The following is a 23,381-nucleotide window of genomic DNA, read 5'->3' on the forward strand; positions in this document are numbered from 1 at the left end:
ACGCCACCCCCGTCCAATTACGCGCAGCGCGAACCGGTCTGCTCTGCTTCTCTCTCTCGCACGCAAAACGAAAATTCTCGAAGCCGCCATAGCCATTGCTCTGTCTCGACGAAACGCCACCGTCGTTGAAAGAGCTCGTTGTCTATTTCTGTGATCAATCCTAGTGCTTTTTGGATTCCGAAGAATTAAGCCACTCAGCCAAATCAAGACCAAACTAATTTCGCTATGTCGATTCGGTACCTATTGAGTTCTAGGGTTTGTTCTGTTTTTCTCGTCTGCTCCGTCTTCCTCAGCTGCTTTCCAGGTAAAACTTTCTCGGTAAACAAACAGAGAGCTAATTAATACTATTTATTGAATTTACAAGATGAGATATAATTTCAATCAGGAGCTATGGGAAGCTATATTTAACTTCTCTAATTCTGGCTGATTGGTGACGGCGTTGATTTTTCAGGATTGGTTATATCGGGATTTGTTACACTGGAATTCATGGAGATTTTCAAAACCCACGAGTGGCTCCACGGAAAACCAACGGTTTATTTCATGTGTAAAGGGGAGAACAAGACGATGCTGCCAGATGTGAAGGAAGTGCATGTCTTGTATAGTTTCAAGGGTGAAGAGTCTTGGCAGGTTCGAACCTTGTTTTTGTCTGTAAACTTTTGAGTGCATGGGTTGTCTTGGAATGCTTTTCAAAAGGGTTTTCTATGTGTTATGGTGAAATGATGCTAGCAGTTTAATCGAACAGCACCCTAGTTGTTGTTGTAGATATGGGAGAAATTATGCAGGCAATGGAACCTAGTTAAGAACATTGAATTTTGCTTGTTGTACATAGCTCACACAATGGGTGCCTTTTGTTGCCACGCACTCTGAAAATTTGAGTAAAGCTGCAGGGATATGTCGACTGAAAATTGGTTTGATGCTGGTTTTATGGACACAAGGGGCAACTGCTCTTTTGAAATTTTCATTAGATGGATAATTGCTAGCAACAGAGATGGTTTTTATGTTTTGTGGTGACTAAAGCCTTCACAGCTATCATATTTTAGTAATTCAGGTTGATTGAATTCGAACTGATTCTTGTTTGCGTGCTCTACTGAGAAAACAAAAGGTGTGTGTGTGTGTATGTGAAGTTCTTTCAACTTGGACAGTTTGAGAACTACTCAAAATTTAGATTCTCCAGATTTTATTCTTTTGGGTTTTACCATTAGTGTTGACAAGAACACATGTAAGTGAATCTCTGCCCATGTGAGCTTCACTTTAGTTGGTTCTTTGAGTAATATGCCATTTCTTTGTAACTAAAAACACATGGAACTTTAGCTTCCCTCAAATAAATTCTTGGATCATCAATTCCAATTGATTGACTAAGTGTGGCATTATTTTGAGCTGCTAATGAAATTATACTCTTTATGCTCCAGCCTCTGACAGATTTTTCAAGTAAAAAGTGCAAGCGGTGTGGGTTTTATGAGGAGGATAAGTTCAAATCAGATGACAAATTTGAAGAGTGGGAATTTTGTCCCAGTGACTTCAGTATTCCTGATGGGAAATATATCCGAATCAAGGACAAGGAATTTAATGCTACTTTTTTGTGTCCGGAGTGCGTTCCTTTTGCAAATGGTGAGTGCTTTCTTACTTTCATTCTTAAAGTCGCTTTTGCTGTATTTCATGCTATTGCTCTACACCTTATGTGCCATGTTAAGGGTTAGTTTAGGAGTGTTTGGTACCATTGAACATTTTATGGAAACGATCATCCCATTGGACCCATTTTACGTCTATTTTTTTCTTCTTTTTGTTTGTGGCTTCATTCTAGAAGAGGCTTTTGTGCCTTCAAATGTTATGTAAATAAAATGGAATGACCTGCGATTTCTTGGACGTCAATATAAGTTTCAGTTGGTACCATTATGGGGCTAAAATGACTATTTGGATACAAGTCATAACAATGGATAGGTAGGGATCGAGGGAGTGTTTTGGGAAATCAAATAAATGGTTTGTGCTAAGATTTGAGTCTAAGACCCAGTCAATCATGCGGTAATTTGTTGCTCTCCTGAATGCTACTTTTTCATTGTAATAAATAAAACTTTTATTTCAATCTGTGTTTGCATAAGCACCTCTCTGCTTGACATGTCTCTGACTAGGACCAGATTACATTATATTTAGTCCAAATAATAGTTACATTTTCGTTAACCTCCGTTTTTCAGCTTCCAATTCTGCATCTGACTCGCATGACGGAGGAAAGGGAATGCATGTTGCTGTAATCATATTGATCATTGCTGTGGTCTCAACTGTATCCATTCTCGGAGTAGTGGCTGCATATAAATACTGGCAAAGGAGGAAGAGGGAACATGATCAGGCTCGGTTTCTGAAGTTGTTCGAAGACGGGGACGACATTGAGGATGAATTGGGCCTTGGCATTGTAATATGATGAATAATATAGCTTGGCTACCATTTGTACAGTGAGTTGATCTTACATCAATTTTGCATATGGAAAGAAGAAAAAAAAACAAAAATTGTGGACTTCGTGACAGTCTCACAGTGCAAATGAGAAAAAAAGTGTATTCTTAAGTGAGAGATGTATGCCATTGTAAAAATAATAAGCATCTCCCTTCCACGGATTTACATATCTTTGCTCTCTAGTTTTCTACTCACCAGGTGCTTTTTGGCTTTTCCTGAAACAGGCAAGGCCAGTAGCCAAAGATACTTTCACATAGTCTCATCTCATAATCCAGATTGTAACCATACGTTATTGTTTGCTCTTGCCTACAGAAATCATGGAACTCTTCTTCTCCTTCATATACAGCCCAAGGATAATAATCACAAATGGAGCGGTTTTCTGTGTCTTCGTGATAACTGAAATAACTGTCATGCCATTCTTCACCATGAGAGAAGTCTTCCATCTTCACCAAACCACTGCCACATCCAATGTCCTGAGTATCATCCCAAAGGGAGAAAAAATTCTCTCCCTGACACTCGCTAAAGCAATTCGGCCAATTCCAATTGTCGTTGTACGCCAGCTCCTCTTCCTCATAATCTTCCCAGGGTCTGCTTGCAAAATCCTCCTCTTCTATACCATACGGTGAAGACATGAGACCAAGAATTCCCTCTTGGAAAGGAACATTTGGGTCGAAAACAGGACAGCGATGGAGATCTTCATTGCCAGCAATACTAGGGCTCCCGCCAAACAGAGCACGGCGATAGTCGGCGAGTTCTTGGTCGTACGTAGTCATTGCAAAATGTATCTCCTTTTGCAACTTTTAAGCATTCCCTACATTGAAATGTTCTTTTGAACTAATAAGTGTTCTAGATTTGGGAAGGGCAAAGGGGATATTAAAACCACTTATATGCTATGGAAAGAGGTAGGAAAGTGAATTCACTTTTTCTGCAGTGAGAAAGTAGCGGTGGCTCAAAATCTAGCACCATCCACCGTTGATGAGAGATTCCAATTTCCATTCACAAAATGACCATTAATTCGGTCACCCAGCTAGAAAGGCTTCTTGAATTCGAATCTTTTTTGGGAAGAAAAGCACCCAAAAAGATAGGCATCAGAAAATGGGTTGCCAGAGCATCATATGCAATTTCTTTTACTAGGTCACCCAGAAGTAACACCTTCCACTTTAGAAAAGTTTTAAGAGAGAGAGAGAGAGAGAGATTCTATACTAATGAACTCATTCAATTAATCCGTGAGATACAAAACTGGAAAACATTAGAACAAGCAGGAATACTGTGCTGAAGTTTTGTACAATATATTTGAGAATTTAACATAATTCTGATATTTGAAAATTCTTTCAGATATTATGCGAATCTGACAGTAAAGGACTTGAGGAAGAAGCAAACGGTTTGCCAGGCAGTTTGCCTTCTATGCTCTTTGGAGCATTAAAAGCCTTCCAAAATTTCTTTTCTTGATTGCAAGACTTTTCCTCATTGGAGGAAGCAGGATGCTCAACCCCTGCTATAATGAAGTATATTGATCCATTAGCTGACACATAGAGTTGTCATCATATACTACTACTATAACTCTTTATTAAATTAGAATAATAATTCCCTACAAAGGAAGATAAAGGTGTGGGGTTACCTTAAGCCTTCTAGGCAGTGAAGTGCAATATATTCTAACTAAAACCGGAGGAGCTTGTTGAACGATTGAAGTTTTCCAACTCCTTTGAATGGGGACCATAAATATCTTTAATGGTGTCTCTACAAAAACTGCATCCAAGACAACTTAGGCAGGCTGTTACAAGAGGGAATGCAAATAATGGAGTTTCATGATATTATTTATCTTGGACACAGAAATACTAATTTCCACAATGCTTAGTGGGTGAGAAGGAGATTATTAGTAAACCTGCAAGCCTCTTTGTTAAACTTCTTCTTGTTAACTCCATACAACGATTGGAATACATCTGGCTCCACACGACAAAAGTACGGACGATCTGCCAGAGGATAAAAGAAAATGAAAGTCCATACGTACCATAACGAGTAAGAGTTCAAAGACAGAAACTGCTGAAGGTCTTGACCACGAAGATGCTCACCGTTGTAAATGGAGCACGTTCGTGTGCCTTTATTGAAGTTTATGCACCACCCATCAGGACCTGTTAAGCTTCTATAGAGCTGATATTTACAAACATTAATACCAAAGACGAAAGAAACTTGTTAGATTCAGAACCAATTGCACATGATAAAACAATCAGAAGAAGATGCATAAAGCATGCTTCTTATGCACAGTGGAGACCATGTCCAGCATACTTACACAGCAACCATCGTGTCAACCTAGGATTCTAATGCAAATTCTAACATAAAACTTATTAACAAGGAAGAAGACAATGAAGAAGCAACAATCAAAACACAAGAATTCAACGCGGTTTCGCAAAATTGCCTACATCCACACTCCACAGGCAACAATGAGCCTCTCCCTCTTTCTTCTTCTTCACTAGCATCTCCAATCAACTGATACAAACTACCAAACAATTATCCTTTTGCTACAACCAATGCTTTAACAACTTTAATTTGCTCTCCATAAAATTTGTAAGCAACTTCATCAAATTTTCCCAACGTCAGAAGTTTTTTTTTTTTAATCAGGTACAAGTAACACCATCACACATAGTAATTCTTACATCACTAATTCTAACTATTTCATACTTGTTATCATGACCCATATAGACACTAAACTACATGGGCAATAAGTGTAAAAATAATCACTACATGGTACCAGTAGTGTGTAAAATCCAATGGTGTTTCAAATCTTCATAAGAAATCATAGACATTACTTCGCTATTCTCAAATGATTTTCCATCTTCCACCGAACTACCTTGGGATTTTGAACTCTGGCACATCAGTTCTGGGTCTCTCCTGATTGTATACAGAAGTTTACAATCTTTGGTAATTATCCCTTTTTACCACAGTTCCAACACATTCTCTTTTTCTTCCATTTTGACTTTAACTTGGAATGATTTCTCCCACTATCACTAATCTCTTTTAGCAGTTCTGCCTCTAACTGTCATTACATAACCAGAAGAATTTCCACTATTTTTTCTGCAAGATTCTTCGACAAGCAATCGGTGAACTGTAGAATCAAAGTTGAAATCAATAGTGTTACTCACAGCCATAACTATACCATCCATGAGTCTGGCATAAAACAAAGCAGAATAGTAATTCGCTCTTCTTAATCCATATTGACTCCAATAGCGGTCAATTTACTGACAAGAGCATTGAACTCATTTAAGTGCTCTTGAAACGAGGAACTCTCTTTCATTCTAAGATTGTACAGGTTTCTCTTGAGATGGATCCAGTTTAACATTCTTTTTCCTTGATTAATACCACGCAACTTATCTCACATGCCTTTAGTAGTCTTTTTCTCAGCCATGATAAACATAACTAAATAATCTATTGTCAGAAACATATATATCATAGCCAACTCATTCTTTTGCTAAAAAAATTCATCACTCATGTCTTCAAGCTTTTTCTCATTCCCTTCAATTGCAACTACACAATTCCCTTCGACTTAAACCACTTGCATCTTCAACTTCCACATAGTATAATTGGTACCGTTGAACAAAGGCACCTCAAATGTTGTAGAACTTGAACTGGCCATAGAAAACTGTGCAAATTGAAGATCAAGATTTTTTCTTGAGCAAAAAGAGACAACACAACCTTAAGCTCTAATATCACTAGTAGAAATCGTAGCACATCCACAAGAAAAATATCAACAAAATAGAAGAACAATCAAGAATAAAGACAGAAGAATTTATTGCGGTCTGACAAGATTGCCTAAGTCCACAAGCAGCAACAATGATGTTTCTTTATCACTAGTATCAAGGAAAAATACAATGAGCCTTCCTCCCTCTCTCTTCTCATGAAATCTCAAACTACATCTATGATACAATTTGTGGATGTAAACCTATTGACACGAGCTTTATTTATAGGCAAAAATAATCCTCTCCTAAGGAAACTAAGATTTACAATAAAGAAAGAATATGCCTCATAATCTTAGGATTTCTAATCCTCAAACTACTAGGATTCCAACATTGTACTATAGCATTAACCAATAGCATTGCAGTTATGCTGTTACACACCTAATGTCAACATTGAACTAAATACAGATTTGGGTAAATGTATTAGCGTGTAAGCTCGATATGCATAATTGGCAACCCCCCCTTCCTTTCTGCCCGGACTGCTTTAGCTTCGAACAATCATTAAACCAACACAGTACCAAATTACCAATGTCTGTCTATCTATGTGATCATGTTCGAATACTTAGCTCTCCTTTTAGTACTATCATAAACCGGAAAGCACATGTCAGTATCCCAATCGACCATTCGGAAGACCTCTCGATTCGAAACAAAGAAACGTGGAATGTTTAAATTAGTCAAATATGTATGTTGTTAAACAAAATATCTCATACATTTGCTGAAAACTAGAATTCTAACGTAAGTAAATCTACACTCATAGAACCGCTTCCTATCAATAAGCGGGGTTCATATTTTCATTGTCAGACATATTCTGCGCAAAAAGCCTTAAAATCGAAAGCCAACCAACCTCAATGTCAAGAGGGTCACTGAATACTTCTTCAGGGGTGACAAAGGAGGGGCCTTTGTCCAGCTTGCAGCAGGCCCCGCAGCCCTCCACGCACCGCCACAACGGCTCTTTCCTGCTGCGGCCGAAGCCGACACTGCTCGACCTTTGCTTTGCCGCGGCTTTCGTCCTCGCTCTCATCTGCGGCTGGCTTGCCACCGAGAACACGGTGCTGCAAGGGTACAGTGACATAGCGTGAGGCATTCTGGCGTTGGGTCAGTGGGTGACGACTGAATAGCTTGGTGGTCGTTAAAAATCGTTCAGGTTTCTTCAAAAACTTATAAAAAGCTTTATATTCGATAATTTTGACTTTAGCTATTAAAATTATCATTCGATTAAAATTTAATAATAATTAATTATAAGTTCAATAATAATTTAAATAACTACATTATTCTTAAAGTAACTTAAAAAAAAAAACACAAAAAAGACTTGTAGTATTACTTCGAGATATTCTAATATTTTAAGGTTTACTGTCTCTTGTAGGAAGATTAGACCGCACTTAAATTCATCTCTGGCCATCCAATATTCACTCAAGAATGTAAACCCCACCTCCTTTTTTTTTTTATTCCTTAAATTTTCTTTTGTATGTATCTCAATCCATCCATATATACACCCATCCCGAGTTGTGCTTGGTTGTTGTAGCATTAGAAAACGGATTAGGATCCATTCTATTTTCTATTTTATATTAAATTTGATAAATTTAATAGTGTACATGGTGTAATATATTGTATTATTTGAAATTTTTAAAACACATGATATTATATTAAACCTAACAAAGTAAAATTTGAGCCTAATCCAACTTGATAAAAGAATTTGATCAACTTGAGGACCATTAAGTACACACCTAGGAAACAGTAATGCATGAAAGATATTGCATTCAGGAAAAAAGAGCAACTTTTTTTTAAAAAAAAAAAAAGAAATGCTAAACATACTAGGGAAATGCTACACATTCTTTCACTCAAGTCTTTCACTTTCTCACTCTCAAGTGCTGTCTTTGAAATGAAAATAAAAATCATTATTGAATCCAAAATTTAATAGTCGTTCATCCAAAATCTAGTAGCAAACACACTTTCAGAAAACACATGAAAGCGTGAGTGATAGTGTTTAACATTTCCCTCCTTAAAAACATGGTGGTATTTAACTTCAAACTACAATAATACCAGGTGAACCACCGAGTGACAAAAAGCAATTTGAAACCCTCGCATTCCATCTATTTTCTTAATCAAATAATATGCATACAAATGCTTTCCACGATTCATACGAACAAGTTCTTGCAGATATGTTCGAGTACAGAAAGAAATGCTTCCCACAATTGACCAATTCTCAACCTTCAGTACATCTGTTACAGTTATCTATTTAAGAAAGAGATGTCCATAAAGAGGGACAGGTAAATTACTTGGCTGGCAAAGTCGCTAAAGCTTTTCCTGTATAAGGGAGAAAGCGAAAACTCGCAAAACTAGCATCATAAATTCAACTTGCACATTTATCCCAATTATGTTTTACCCAGTTTGAAGTCAAATTAAAATATGACAAAATGCACATGAATACAAGCAGGTGTTTGTTCTAATAGATGCCCATGTATATGCAAAAGAGTCATGAAACTTCCTCCAACAAACATATTTCAGGGTGACAGACTGCCTCTTGGAGAGCGGGCGTTGTCACCATCTTCTTCATCAACAACAGGGCTCCTATCATCATTATCATTAGGGCTGACACTGCGGCCATGACCATTAGCTTCAGGACTTGGATAGCTCCTATCGACAGGAGACTCTCTTTCAGGGCTAAAAGGACTTCTGCTCTTTCTCCTAGGGCTCTCACTGTAATTGGACCCATCTTGCTCAGCAGCCAATCTACCATTTTTGGGAGAAGTGGGGCGTCTCTCCTCGGGACTACCTTCATCAGGTGTTAGGCTACGTTTTCTCCCCTTTGCAGGCTCGGGGCTTCTGTTGCGAGGGCGTCTCTCCTGGGGGCTATCTTCGTCAGGTGTTAGGCTGCGTTTTCTCCCCTTTGCAGGCTCAGGGCTTCTGTTGCGAGGGCTCCGTGATCGCTCTTCACGCTCAAGGCTTCTCTCTCTCCTTAATGGGGATCTTGACCGGCTGGCAAGAACACATTATCAAGTTAATAAGTTGAAAACTGCATGGCTCATCATTTTCCTTCGGGCTTGAGATTAAATTAGAACCATTTACCCACATCAAGAAAATGAACAATCCATAGCTCACCTGTAGCTGCGGCCTCGGCTGTAACTTCGGCTACGGCTTCTGCCACGGCGAGGGGAAACTGATCTACCTGGTGATAATGAATAACTTTTTCCACGCCTGCAATAAAAGTAGACCCATAAGAAATGGAATGTACTCCATGTTTTTGCAATAGGCAGTTGACACAGGAACACATAAGCAACAAACGTTTACTTTATCTTCTTGGGACTGTTCTTGCAGTTCTTTTCTATATGACCTCTTTCTCCACAACGATAACACTTGTTCTTCCAGTCTCCCGCTTTGCAATCACGGGCCCAATGGCCATCAATGCCACAATTAAAGCAGCGTCCAGATCCAGGAGGAGGACCTCTACCCAAAAGTTCTCGGGAACCAGAACCGGAACCAGAACCAGAACCATAACCTCGTGGCCCCTGCTCCATGTCAAAGCCAAAAAAAGGGGAAAAAAATCAATCAGATGAAAGATTATAGAGAACCAGTTTAAACCAAAATAAGAAAGAATGGAGAGAGAGAGAGAGAGCGAGAAGCACGAAAAATCTCAACATGGGAAACCTGGAAATGATAAATCATGCAATCATAAGCTAATATAAATGAACAGAACCCATATGAAATTAGGCAGAATAATTCAACTAAAACATAATTTAAAACTTCCAAATAGGAAAGGCAGGGGTCTTTAAAAATTAGACCCCAAGGTTCTCAATTAGCCAGGCACTAAGCAGTCAAGAAAAGGATGAGAGAGTAAAACAGATAAGAAATGGTAAATTTATCAGATGAAAATAAGCTGCCAAACAATTATTTGATTTTGTAAAATGTATTGAACTAAATTTTACAGAAGCTATAGCATTCTACATGCAATAAACTAGTAATGTCAAAAATAGGCCAGCACACGATGACTGCATATATGCATTAAAGTTTGATAGAATGATTGACTCATGAGAATCGTGAGGTCCAAAGAGCTCACCCCCTTTGCAAATTCCACAATAACACGGCTTCCATCAAAATCCCGTCCGTTTAGGCTATATTGAGCATCATCAGCATCTCGGGGATCACTAAATTCCTGTTAACAAGAAGTGAGAGCAGAAACCAACAAAGGGACATCCATATTTGTGAAATCTATAATTGAGTTCTCACAAGAAAATAAGGGCAAAGCACTTGAGCCTTCGCAAATATAGAAAATGGAATGAGTAAAACTTACAACAAAGGCATAATCGCGCTTCATATCCACATCTCGTACTCTGCGGAAATGGTTGCCAGAAACAGTAAGGCCATCATTACTTAACTACTGCAAGTGTATGATACTTCGCCCCTCACAGACGAACTAAACACCAGTTTGAGATTGTTGCCATTTGCATAAAAACATGCTATAACATAACAGAAAGAATCGCCAAGTCCCTTAGACAAGAATTTCCACCAATTCCACCAAGGCCACCCTCCCACCAAAAGACCCTCCTGGTTAGGGCAAAACCCCCAGAAACCTTCAACAAGATCATTCAAGTTAAATTACAAGGACACCTGGGGGAAATTGTTCCCACACAGAAGATGATGAATAGTTAAAGGTGATCCAACGCAAAAACAAACTTGGCAAAGACCTAAATTCCCCTACACTTCGAAGACATACTCCACATCTCACACCAATCGCTTGCTAATTTAAGGACTTGCTATACAATTCACATAACAAGTTAACCTGATAATAAGGATAATACATAGATAGGAGTTAATTATCGTTCTTTCATTCATAACACATTCTAAAATAACAGTATATGTGAGTCAAACTACGTTGATGGCATAACTACCAAAATAAAGCAAGATAATTAATTATCTACAATGATCATAAAATGGACATAAATTTTGAAAGAGTGATAAGCGAGAGATAGCATGGCTGAAAAGCAATTACCTCCCATATCTGCTGAAAAGGCGTTCCAGATCACGCGAACGTGTTCGGGTAGACAAGCGACCGACATACAGACGTGTCTTACTACCATATCGATCGTCATAACGAGGCATTTTCAAGCTACTACAAGGAAATCAAAACATTAGCAACCACAACAAACCCAAACAATGCAAAAAAAATTAATAATAAAAATTAATTAGAAAGAGCTCAAACCTATACATAGGAGTCCCTTAAAGAATTACACAGCAAGGTTCAAACAAAAAAACAAAGTCTAAAAAGGAAGAGATATGAACACCGACAAAATGCACAGACCACTCATACAATTACCATTAAATGTGGCAATCATTTCTCCTCTTTCTCTGCATATGGTCCACATAAAGCAATAACATATAACAATATGGCTACTTTCCAAAAACACAATAATGAAGTTCACAGATTGTTTTTAGAGAAAAGTTCACAAACTCCCCTCAAACTACCATCCAATTGACAATGTCCCCCCCAAAAAAAAACTTTCAATTGCGACAATGTCCCCCCTCAAGGCTAGCGAAAAGACAAAAATGACCCTAATTTTTTTTAATAAGACAAAAATACTCCAGTAAATTTGAAAACAAAAAAACAAAAACAAAAAACAAAAAATTTAATTTTTTTATTTAAGAAAAAAATTGAAAATTTTCAAATTCCATACCTTGGTTTTTATTTATTTTTTATTTTTTAAAAAAATTAAAATTAAATTTTAAGGGTATTTTCATCATTAGGGGCATTGACAAATTTATGTAGTTTTGGGATGGGCATTGTTACAATTGAAAGTTTGGGAGAACATTGTCAATTGGGTGGTAGTTTGAGGGGGATATATGGACTTTACCCTTGTTTTTAATAACTAATAGTGAAGTGAACAATCAAGTTTAGAACAATTCCAACAAATACAATGATAAATACAATGATACAGGTAAATGTCTAGCTTTTCATCTTTATCATTTTGCAGTAAAGAATCATAGTAGTTGGATTTGAAAAAGAGGCCTAAGCGGACAAACATTATCAAACCCGATAAAAGTGGAACAATCATAAACAACTTAATACAAGGGAAGTCATTGTCCACAGCCCAAATCCCCCCTGTGGAGCTTGCGTCTGTCCGGCTCTTCTTGGCCGGAATACGGACCGTGTTTTCTTCCTAGGTCCTGATTGGTGTGGTCTCTCTCTCTCTCCACACCCCAACCCTTGCCCTGACGAGCCACTGAGCAGAAGCTATGGGGGGAAACGGAAACTTAAGCTGGTTAATGATTTTTTTGAAGAAATCCTAGTTTTTGCTGTGTGCAGAATCCAATTGCTAAATTGTTGTCTTATAGTTGCTGGTAAAAATGGTGCTATAGAAGGTAGAATTAGCAGGCAATGAAATGTGCTCGATCGATGATTCATCTGCATATAAGAGTGGGTCTGATGGTGAGGTGATAGGATTCTATGTTTGGGAAATTACGGTGGTTAGTGGATTCTCTGCTTCATGCGCAAAGTTGCTTCCTTTCTCTATGGTTGGCAAGTTTGCTCGTCTCAGTGGTTGGTGGAAAAAGCTTCTCGATAGTTGGTGGTGCCTTACTTTTACTATTCTTTCTCTCTATGCTCAGGCAATTTTGGTGGTTGGTGCTTGCAGTTTGATTTTTTTCTATGATCTGTTTGGCTATTTTGGTTGGTTTAATGATGTTCAAATTTCTGCCGAAACGGAGTAAATTTCAGCCTGTTCAGCAGTATTTTGGTCAGCACAGCTCATGAGCATGTGAAAACCAATCCTCTTTAGCAAGGTACTCCACTCCGCACCCAAACTATTCAGAAAACTTCCAATTATGTTTTCTCCAGTACCAGGAAACTCATAAATTCAATAAAAGGAACGCACTCAAGACCACAATCTCAAATCTCTGCCTACAAGATCACACGTTGAAGACAACAATAGTAACTCCACCCATCACCACCGAACCTCAACAACCAGATAGCACAACCTAAAATCGCTTTGCTTTTTTCAAAAGCCTTAAGCCGTGAAGGTTCATATTCTTACACAACCATCAAAATCAAACCCTATATAACATAAATCAATGATCTCATCGCTCAGTTTCTATGTACAATAGATACGTTCACAGACATACATATACCAAATTCATCGGGAAAAAAACCCAGGATTAATAAATCCCTAATACAGAGATAAATTCAACAGCTTTAAAGCACGGTTGCATACAAAACTCTCATCCAAAATCAGGAAAAAATAAAAATCCCACATCACAGTACTTTATGCTAAAGATGTATCATACAAAAAATACAAAGGTAAATTGAAAGAAGAAGAAGAAGAAGAAATTCACTTTCTAGGCCCTGTAAACGCTAATTGACATGCAAGTCATGTAATTCTTCCCAATTCGTACCTTAGAGGAGGTGATGGAACGAGAATTTGTTAACCCTAGCGCTTTCGAACAGATATACGGTTGGTATTGGATAGTTGTTATTTATAGAAAAGGACCGTCAGTTCCAACGGCCAGGATGCGTTTCTATTAATCGAACAGTTCAGATCGGATGGAGAAACGAGATTAGCTCACGCGGTTTGCGTGCCTCACCGGCCAATGAGATCTTGGCTCCAAGCGTGTGAGTCAACCATGTGGATGGTCTTTTACTTTGGATCGGCTTTGGCTCATGGCCCTTTTGCTTATTTCGGACGGTCAAGATTGCTTCAATGGGAAAAAATATTTTACTTTTTAACAACAACAGCAGCAATAATAATAATAATAACTCTAAACAAAAAATACTTAAAACTACTTTTATATTTATGTCATATCAGAATATTATTTTAATAAAAAAATATCATCTAAAAAGTAAAGAAAATTGTTTAGTACTATGAAGACCGGAATTTGAATATATATATATATATTTTTTTTATAAATGAAAATTGAGAGAAAGAAGGTGTTGATGACAGTTTTTCGAGGAGTGATGTGGCACGAAGTCCAAAGAGTCGTTGGTTTGCAAAATAAAAAAATAGGATAAGAGCTGTTGGGGTGTACTGGAAGGGAATAACTCCGATGCTGCAGTCAGTGTTTGTTTTGAGATAGGGAGAACATATGTGCAACGAGAGCTTGATAGAGAATTGTGATTACTAAATAATGAATTGGAGCTTCTCTTTTATAGGCATCAGGTAGCAGTTGTTGTCCTAGAGTTCGCAGCTCCATGTTCTCGAGGATCTATTGTGCGTAGTGTATGACGAAGTGGATTATGGGTTGTAGGTTACTTCACAATCCTGAGATCGTGGGTTTGGAGAGTGGCTTAGCCATGCTTATGTTGGACGTGGATTCCCAAGTTATTCTTGGGTACACGTGTCTTGGTTCGACATTGACAGTTGTACCACGTTTTGGTAAATGTGGGGGCTTTGCTTGGGCGTTGGGTGTATCACACATGAACGTGAGTTTCCTTCGCTTGCCGAATGACTATTGTACCCTTGGTGAAGAGACTGTTATGTCCTCGATGGGCTAGCCATGCTTCAGTCTGGATCGATTATGTCTTGGCCCGGGCTTCTCCCAAGTGGGCTTGCTCATTGGACCGGGCATAGAGATCTGCTGGGCTTTGAGTGGCCGATCCATCACCCAACAGAATGCTTTACCAAAAATTGACGTGAAAATTTGTGTATTTATGCTTTAATAATTCTTGATGTTATAGATATTAAGGCACTTCTAGAGAAATATATCATTGAGAGATGGACAAAAAATTTGAAGAATGAGATTGTGCAGAACTTCAATGAACATGAAATCATAGCAGACAACAATTCAAAATAAGTCTTTGTGCATTGTATATGTCAAGCTTATCAATTGAGTAGTTCAATGCGAAGAAGCATACGAGTTATAGTGGAAGACTATACTGAGTTGAGCAAAAAGTTGAGGATATCTTGAGAAGAAAATTCGACTTTTGCCAAGTTGATAATGTAACCCCCGACATAATTAAATGCTAAAAAAAATTAGATTTAAGGGAAACTTCACTTACACTCGATGTTTTAGTGCTTTTGCAATCACACCTCTAAATTTTAAAAATTCTCAATGTCGGGTAGTGAAATTTAAAAACTTTGCAATGTCACCCTTCTAAATTTTAAAAATTCTCAATGTCGGGTGGTGAAATTTAAAAACTTTGCAATGTCACCCCTCTATTTACTATTTTCAAAAACATTGGTGTTTTGAGAATTTTCATTAGCAAAAAGATCATAATGGATGACGAGAAAATTCTCAAAATACCAACTTTTTTGAAAATAATAAATAAATAAAGAGAAACTTCACAAAACCCCCATGAACGTCAGGCTGTTAGTCAAGTAACCCATGGCTACTATGAATTCTTTAGCCCTTTTTTTTTTTTCTAAAAATAAAAAATAAAAAATTCTCTTTTACTTTTTTTTAAAAAAATTTTAATTCAATGGTAAATTTATAATTTTTATTAATTTTACAGAGGTATAAGGGACATTCCACCTTTTTTATTGTCTAATTTAACCCCAAAACTTAATAGCAAAGGTGACATTGCAAAGTTTTTAAATTTAGCCAATACTCAAATACAAAGAATTTTTAAACTTTAAAGATGTAATTGCAAAAGCGATGAGACATTTAAGAGGGGAATAAGTGAAATCTTTCCTTAGATTTTATAAATAAAATAATAAAGTAAAAATATATTTTTGTGAAATAAAATGGAGCACAGTGAGGCTCATGGGTATTTGAACAAAAATGGATCAAATTTATAAGTTAAAGGCTTAAAATGTTTGAATTGGTGATATTGCATTCGAATGAGATTGGATGCGTTTTCGAAAACGAAGGAATCTCCATGTGTCATTGAAGATTATTTGGTAGAAAAAATTGGACGACCAAGATTGCATCTTGAGTGACTACGTTCAAATGCGCTAACCTCTAAGTGCCTTGTTCGAACGAGATAGCATTTCTACGTGTCATTATGTGCTGGAGTGATACATGAAGATCGATAACGGCTAAATTCAACTCACGCATGCAAGTAGGTGAGATTTGATGTGCATTTAATGATGACTAATACGTCACATTCTATAACATATCCGTGTTTAATTAGAGTTAAGTGGTGATCTAATTATTGGTTATGCAAATTAGGGTTGGTTATGAAAGTAAGGTAAAGTGAGAATTTTAGACTTATATGAAGTTATGCATGACTCATCAATGAGGACTATTGAACAAAAGAGATAGAAGTCTTATGGATCAGGATCTCCGGCAATACTTCAAAATTGCCGGCGCCCAATTTTATAAATCTAATTCATCGGATATTTCCAATGGCTTAGAATAAAAGAAAGTGGGTGAGATATATTTAATGGCTTAAACTAAGAAAAGTGGGTGCATATTCTCGAGGTCCATCTGTAAACAAATTTGAAATTCAAACTTTAAACGCCCAACTTTTTAGTTTTGAGTCTTTCAAAACAAAAACCATTTTTTCCCTCTCTCCATCCCTTCCTCTCCCCTCTCCCCTCTCCAGAAAATCGTGGTGCGGATTGAAGCACAGTGACTTGACCACTGTTGGTGTGCGGAGGAAAGCAACTGGGGTGGCAGAGCTTGGTCCAACTCTGGCCCTTGTGTTCCTTTAACCAAATGGGAAAATCTCGGTTGAGAAAGAGAATGGGTCTACGGCGTGGAGCATCAACTTTTCCATAAATGGGTCTGCAACATGGAACATGCCCATGGCTTCACCGGAGATGACAATTTTCAGTTCAGGCAGAACCAGTCACCGACTTTGGCGGTTGCATAGCCGTGGGTTTTCACAGTTAATTCCGCCTGATTTGAACATTTCTGGATCATCACTTCGTTTAGTTGGACGTTTGTGATTCAGACGTTTGGAAATTTAAGGCTTCAACGACTTTGTTTGGGTTGGGCAGTTAGTTTCTTGAAAATAATGTGTTTATCGTTTATTTTCTTGAATTGTAACGTTTTGAACCAGTTCCAGTCATGTCGGAACATATTTTGAGTTGTTTGGGGACTTTTGTGTATTCGATCTGGTACATCTGTTTGTTTTTTTTTAATGAATTAAACATCTGTTTGGTATAGTGTGTATTGGTTGTCTAATTGAAGTAGCTTGTACAGTGGCGATTGGTTGAGCTGACATAGTTTGTTTTCGGTGTACTTTTCCCCTTAGCATGCATAGATGCAATAAAGATCTTTGTTATCTGTCTCATATGCACTACTAGTTGAGCTAAGATAGTTTGTTTGTTTGTCTAAAGGTCCTTTGGTCCTGGGTTCTTTAGCAAGTTGTAGCTAGAGTGTATTGTTCTCTTTGTTTGGCATAATGAAAATTCATTATAAAAAAGAAGGGAAAAAAAAACCTGAACTGGGAGTGAATATTTATATTGGCAGATGAAGAATCGGTACAGTAAAGAGGAAATTATCAAGAAAATTGTCTAACATCAGCATTTTTAAGACAGAGACAAACAAGTTCTTCCTATTACAATTCATTAAATGTAATTGGTAAGATACAACGAATACAAAACCAACATAATTTCCAACACAGCAAAAATGTTGTCACACAATTCGAACCATTCCTCAACGATAAACATTTTTAATCAAAGTTTGAAATACCGGTTCAGTCGATACCAGATTGAGCTTCTCATTCAATATATATAATAATTACACACTTGCAAGAGTTACACGCTCGTAAGCTATAAAAAATAAAAATAAAAAAATGAACCATCGTAAAGTATGGAGACAGAATAATGAGTTCAAAATACTCAATATCCTATCAGTAATATTATCTTTCTATTTTCAATTCAAATTCATCAGGTGTTTTATCTTCAGCTCCATAAGTCTCGGCTACTACGTGTTCCTCTTCATCACACTAAAACAGCCAAAAAACCACAAATCAGATTTTCAATAATTTATTTGTTCAAAATCCAGAAAACAGAACACCCAAGTTAATACATAGAAACCAGAAAATTACAACTCTGTTTAATTCATAAAAAAACAAACGAAGTGCCCAACCCAAAATTTCGAGTGGTTTTTGGATCCAAACTTTTTGTTGGAAGATTTAAACTTCCACACAAAGATATATGATACACACATTAGCACATGACACGCTCTTACGTTTAGTTGTTCTTTTTTTTTTTTTTTTTTTTCAAACACAGAGAGAAAATAAAAAATAATAATAATAAAAAAAAAATAGCAGCATTACAACCCCAAAACCATATAGCGCAGACTCAGTAAAAGACCAAAACAAACTGCAAAAAATAGACAAAGAACTCAAGATAGGATTACCAGTACGGTAGTGTGATAGCTGCTTGGTAGTTTTTCTCAAATTTTTTAAATGAAGTCACTTGTAGCCACACCAGTTTTCGTCCGAAACAGTTGCAAAAGTTGTTGTCAAAGCTTTTCTGGTGTCTTTGATGAAAAGGAAGAAGGAAGAAAGCTTTTGGAGGAAAAAAAAATTGGAGGGAAAAAAATTTCAACTTCAAGAATATCTGAATATGCACCCACTTTTTCTTATTTTAAGCCATGAAATATATATCACCCACTTTCTCTTTTTTTTTTTTTTTTTTACATGTCCGCACAAAAGGGAGGAAGGAGATTTGAACTAATGACCTCTACTTCATTAAGCGTGGTCCTAACCGATTGAGTTACCTCTTGAAGACCATTTTCTCTTATTCTAATCCAATGGCTTTGATTTGTAAAATTGGGGCGGACAATTTTAAAGTATTGCCGGAAATCTGATACAAGTTTTATTAGACAGAGAGGGCCCATGTTACGTACACACAATTTTGGTCGAGTATTTGCTTAGGGTGTGTTTGGGAGTGCGTTTTTTTAAAAATAATCTACGATTTTAAACTAAATCGCAATTTTAGGGTGTTTGGGATTGCGATTTTAAAAACGTACGTAAATTTTAAAATCGCAAAAAAATCTGCGATTTCCATAAGCTGATTAGATGATACTTATTTAAAAAAGCGCGAATTTAAAACAAAATCACGATTTCTATTAAAAAGATATTTGGCGCAATAGTTACTTCTTTTTTAGCGGGAATGAAAAAATACCAAAAATACCCACCTAAAATATATTAAAACCCTTCTTTTCTCCCTTTTTTTCTTCATCCTCTCTGTCTCGTTCATCCTTTCTCTGCCCTGTAGCAGTGTGCATCGCTGTTGTCCATCTCTCCGCCCCTCTACCAGGTAATAATCTCACCTTAATATTTTCTTTCTCTCCATATAACTCCTTTGCTTTTGTAAAACTTTTCACTGTTTGGTGTTCGGTGTTATTTTATGTGATTTGTATGATTACTGTGCTTTTTTATATATGTGTTTATGTTCTTCGACCATTTTTACAGAGTAAAGTTGTGATTTTTTTTTTTCAAAATTTTATTTAGGTTACCGTGCATGCATAGTGATCTGCAATCCATCATAGTATGCAGTGATAGATTACTGTACACGCACAGTAATGTGATAGTGCGTGTATAGTAACCGTGTGAGGCTTTTTCTTTGAAAAAAAAAAAATACTGTACAATGACCAAGATGATGATTTTTCTCAGGTCACTGTGCACTGCATAATGATGTGCATAGTGACGATTTTTTATGGCTTTTTTTATTATTTTTAAAGGTATTGTACAGTAACAATTTGTGATGGATTTTTATTTTTATTTTTTAATGGGTTTGCACTCTAACAGTTTGTGATATTTTTTTATATATATATATTTTTAATGGGTAATAAACAGTGATAATTTGTGATTTTTTTTTTTTAATTTTTTTTTCTCATTATTAGTTTAATTTGATGGATTGTTCTTTTATTTTTTATTATATGTCTGTTTGGAATATGTTTCAAGAAAAAAAAAAATATACAAAAACAAAAAAGCATATAGAAACAAGTAATATAGCAATATATAATTGCCTAAGTAGAAAACTCAAAGTTTTTTTTTTTGATAAGAACAAGTCATCTTCATTTCATAAAAGGATAAAACACCTAGAGTTCAAAAAACTCTAAATTAAAGAGCAGAAAGCTCTAAAGTAACTAAATCAGAAATACAAGGAGGAATTTCTTCTATCCAAACAGAATCAGAAATTACTCGTACAGCCTCTTTAGCAAGCCCATGTGCGCCGGCGTTTGCTTCTCGCTTCACATGATAGATCATCCAACTCCTCAGCGTATTAAGAACCAGCCGTGCATCTCCCACTGTTTGACCATAACAACTCCATGAAGGATCAGGGGATTTGATAGCATTTACCACTTGTAGACAATCCCCCTCAAGAATGATGTCTTGTAACCCCAAGTCCTTGCTAAATTCTGCAGCTATTAATGCTCCCATTGCTTCTGCACATACTGGTACTGGAACAACAAATAAAGTTCTACATAATGCAGCCTGCACCAACCCATGATGATCACGAACCAAAACACCTATACCCATTCGATTTCTGTCTATCCCAAGTGCAATATCCCAATTGACTTTATATTTCCCAAATGGTGGAACCTGCCACTTCACAGAAGATGGTATCATATTGATCTGAACTCCCACACCTACTGCCAAGAACAGACGCAAGTTTTCCTTTGCTTCTATAATAATCTTATTAGGATGTATAAAGTCTTCTCCAAACAAAACCCCATTTCGTCTATGCCATATCCTACGAGCTATAACTGCAAACAAATCCATCGCTTCCCAACCACACCGTAATACCATCCCCTCCATTATCGACATAAAAGACAACCCAACCACGGAACTCTTTTGTATCCTGCGCCCACAAGCTCCCCACACGTCCGTTGCAGATGAACACTCCCATAAAACATGTTGTACTGTTTCTCTATTCAACCCACAAATGAGACACAGATCATCCTGGACCACCCCTTTTTTGAACAAATTATCCTTGGTAGGTAAAATGTTACTGCAGGCCCTCCATAGAAAAACTTTTGTTGCATTTGGTACTTTTAAACTCCACAGGGACTTCCAAAAACTGATATTTCCAGACTTGATGGATCCTTCCCCTTTGTCTCTTGCCATGCGTTCTTTTTCCAGGTAGTAGGCGCTCCGGACTGTGAACTCACCAGTTGTGGTAGCTCTCCAAATAAGTTTGTCTGGTAAGCTATATCTGCTAAGAGGGAGATTACATATAACATCGGCCTCATGTGCTTGAAAGATATTCCTTATAAGAGTTACATTCCAGCCCCCCATTTCCATATTAATCAAATCACTCACTCTAGCTGCCACCCCCAGAATATTACAAGGGGTTTGAATAGAATAGGTAGTAGGGCATGGGATCCATCTATCCCCCCATATGTGCACCGATCTCCCATTCCCCACTCGCCATATCATCCCTTCCTGCACCAATTCCCTAGCTGCCAGTAAACTCCTCCACGCCAAAGAGGGGCGGCTCCCCACTTTAGCATCTAATAAAGAACATCTTGGGAAATATTTAGCTTTTAAAACTGTCCCAGCCAAACTCTCCGGTTGATGCATCAACCTCCAACACTGTTTAGCCAACATAGCTTTATTGAAAGAGATGAGATCTCTAAAGCCCATACCACCTTGGGACTTAGAAAACCCCATTTTTTCCCAACTCATCCAATGAACTTTCCTTTCATTCTCCTTATGCCCCCACCAGAACTTCTGCATGAGTGAATTTAATTCCCGACAAAGAGACTTAGGCAATAAGAAGATACTCATACTATAGGTTGGAATTGCTTGAATTACAGCTTTGATAAGTATCTCTTTCCCTGCTTGGGATAGAAATTTAGTTTTCCAATCTGTAATCCGGGTTCGAACTCTCTCAATAATATTTTGAAACTCCCGCACCCGAGACTTTCCCACAAGAGCTGGAAGACCCAAATATTTATCATATCTCTGAGTAGCAGAAATCCCTGACAACTGTAGAATACAATCCTTCATCTCCTGACTTGTATTCCTACTGAAAAAGATAGAAGTCTTGTCCTTGTTCAGCCGTTGCCCAGAAACTGACTCATACTCATCCAGTAGCTTCATCAGAGATGTCCAATTTTCAGGATGGGCCTTGCAAAAAATCAAGCTGTCATCCGCAAAAAACAAGTGGTTTAAACGAGGACCACTCGGTGATGTGGGTACTCCATGTAGGAGCCCTATTCTCTCAGCATGATGCAGATTGACACTCAAAACTTCAGCACAAAGTAGGAAAAGATAAGGAGATAAGGGATCGCCTTGCCGAATTCCTCTCGAAGGAATAATATTACCCACGGGGACACCATTAACAATCACTGCATAGTGCACCGAAGTAATGCATTGCATAATTAACCCAATCCACTTCGAAGCAAACCCCATTTTCCTCATAACAGCTTCTAGGAAAGACCACTCAACTCTATCATAGGCCTTGCTCATATCGAGCTTTAGCGCTATGTACCCCATCCTCCCCCACATGCGAGAATGCATTGTATGGAAAGCTTCATAGGCGACCAGAATATTATCTGAAATCAACCGACCTGGAATGAAGGCACTTTGATTCCAAGAAATAATATGAGGGAGAATAATTTTTAACCGGTTAGCAAGCACCTTCGCTAGAATCTTGTAAATCACATTACAAAGACTAATGGGTCTGAATTCCGTCACCTTAGAAGGATTATTCAGTTTCGGAATCAAGGCAATATTCGTTTTATTCACTGATGCATCTAGATGACACAAGTCAAAAAACTTGAAAATTGCGGAACATACCTCTTCTCCCAGAATATCCCAATTCTCTTGATAAAAGCACACTGGAAACCCATCAGGTCCAGGTGCCTTCAATGGTGCCATTTGCTGTACCGCAGCCTTGATCTCCTCTGACGTGACTTCTTTCAAGAGCTCAACATTCATGAGTGGAGAAACTCGCCCATCCAAATGCTCCAAGCATTCACCGAAACCAACTGGAGAGGTAGAAGTAAATAGATTCGTGTAATAATCTATAAAAGCAGCCTCAATCCCTACTGCTGAATTCCGAAGTGTCCCCCCCTCATCTAATATTTTGACAATCTGATTAGCACGTTTTCTTTGGGTCGCACACGCATGAAAAAACTTAGTATTTTTATCACCCTCTTTAAGCCAATGTTCCTTGGCCCGTTGTCTCCACTTTAGATCATCAACTTCCATAGTCTCACTGACATCTAATTGTAATCGACGAATCGTACCCATATCTAACAGCCCCTCTTGCTCTTGTAGTTTTTGGATATCCTGAATTTTCTGCTTTAATAAAACCTCAGATTGATCAGTATTTTTCCTTCTCCATCGAAGCAATCCTTTTTTACACTCTAACA

At 37.5% G+C, this 23,381-nt stretch overlaps 3 protein-coding genes across 6 annotated transcripts; 1 reads left to right on the top strand and 2 right to left on the bottom strand.

Moving 5' to 3' along the window:
* On the top strand, nucleotides 1–2,825 carry LOC132161975 (uncharacterized). 2 transcript variants are annotated; one of them, XM_059572206.1, is made up of 5 exons: nucleotides 1–304; nucleotides 452–627; nucleotides 1,410–1,608; nucleotides 2,190–2,444; nucleotides 2,755–2,825. In XM_059572206.1, exons 1-4 carry the CDS (start codon nucleotides 226–228, stop codon nucleotides 2,411–2,413), a joined length of 678 nt encoding a protein of 225 aa, XP_059428189.1. In that variant the 5' UTR covers nucleotides 1–225; the 3' UTR covers nucleotides 2,414–2,444; nucleotides 2,755–2,825. The 2 variants fall into 2 exon arrangements, with proteins under 2 accessions (XP_059428189.1, XP_059428188.1); XM_059572205.1 differs by lacking the exon at nucleotides 2,755–2,825 and having other exon boundaries at nucleotides 2–304; nucleotides 2,190–2,611.
* Nucleotides 2,826–3,663: 838 nt separating this feature from the next.
* On the bottom strand, nucleotides 3,664–7,303 carry LOC132161976 (uncharacterized). Of its 2 annotated transcripts, none has more exons than XM_059572208.1 (5): nucleotides 7,015–7,303; nucleotides 4,512–4,590; nucleotides 4,325–4,412; nucleotides 4,061–4,188; nucleotides 3,664–3,937 (listed from the first exon to the last, which is right to left on the bottom strand). In XM_059572208.1, the coding sequence occupies exons 1-4, from the start codon at nucleotides 7,252–7,254 to the stop codon at nucleotides 4,095–4,097; spliced, it is 501 nt and encodes a 166-aa protein (XP_059428191.1). In that variant the 5' UTR covers nucleotides 7,255–7,303; the 3' UTR covers nucleotides 3,664–3,937; nucleotides 4,061–4,094. The 2 variants fall into 2 exon arrangements, with proteins under 2 accessions (XP_059428191.1, XP_059428190.1); XM_059572207.1 differs by having other exon boundaries at nucleotides 3,666–3,934.
* A 1,143-nt stretch (nucleotides 7,304–8,446) lies between these two features.
* Nucleotides 8,447–13,613, bottom strand: LOC132192022 (serine/arginine-rich splicing factor RS2Z32-like). 2 transcript variants are annotated; one of them, XM_059607202.1, is made up of 7 exons: nucleotides 13,554–13,613; nucleotides 11,158–11,277; nucleotides 10,459–10,498; nucleotides 10,225–10,320; nucleotides 9,459–9,676; nucleotides 9,270–9,365; nucleotides 8,447–9,146 (listed from the first exon to the last, which is right to left on the bottom strand). In XM_059607202.1, exons 2-7 carry the CDS (start codon nucleotides 11,265–11,267, stop codon nucleotides 8,672–8,674), a joined length of 1,035 nt encoding a protein of 344 aa, XP_059463185.1. In that variant the 5' UTR covers nucleotides 11,268–11,277; nucleotides 13,554–13,613; the 3' UTR covers nucleotides 8,447–8,671. The 2 variants fall into 2 exon arrangements, with proteins under 2 accessions (XP_059463185.1, XP_059463186.1); XM_059607203.1 differs by having other exon boundaries at nucleotides 11,158–11,274; nucleotides 13,554–13,599.
* Nucleotides 13,614–23,381: the final 9,768 nt, after the last annotated feature.

The sequence above is a fragment of the Corylus avellana genome, chromosome ca9, assembly GCF_901000735.1.
Source record: "Corylus avellana chromosome ca9, CavTom2PMs-1.0".
Lineage (NCBI taxonomy): Eukaryota > Viridiplantae > Streptophyta > Magnoliopsida > Fagales > Betulaceae > Corylus > Corylus avellana.

Bases quoted from the DNA above. Each gene is read 5' to 3' on its own strand.
- LOC132161975 (XM_059572206.1), top strand. From the start codon at position 226: ATGTCGATTCGGTACCTATTGAGTTCTAGGGTTTGTTCTGTTTTTCTC. The intron at 305-451 runs GTAAAACTTTCT...TTGATTTTTCAG, and splicing joins CTTCCTCAGCTGCTTTCCAG to GATTGGTTATATCGGGATTT. The intron at 1,609-2,189 runs GTGAGTGCTTTC...TCCGTTTTTCAG, and splicing joins GTGCGTTCCTTTTGCAAATG to CTTCCAATTCTGCATCTGAC.
- LOC132161976 (XM_059572208.1), bottom strand. From the start codon at position 7,254: ATGCCTCACGCTATGTCACTGTACCCTTGCAGCACCGTGTTCTCGGTG. The intron at 4,591-7,014 runs GTTGGTTGGCTT...TGTAAATATCAG, and splicing joins GTGACCCTCTTGACATTGAG to CTCTATAGAAGCTTAACAGG. The intron at 4,189-4,324 runs GTTTACTAATAA...TCTTGGATGCAG, and splicing joins TTTAACAAAGAGGCTTGCAG to TTTTTGTAGAGACACCATTA.
- LOC132192022 (XM_059607202.1), bottom strand. From the start codon at position 11,267: ATGCCTCGTTATGACGATCGATATGGTAGTAAGACACGTCTGTATGTC. The intron at 10,499-11,157 runs GTAATTGCTTTT...CCATTTCCGCAG, and splicing joins CTTTTCAGCAGATATGGGAG to AGTACGAGATGTGGATATGA. The intron at 9,677-10,224 runs GTGAGCTCTTTG...GACATGGAGCAG, and splicing joins TTGTGGAATTTGCAAAGGGG to GGGCCACGAGGTTATGGTTC.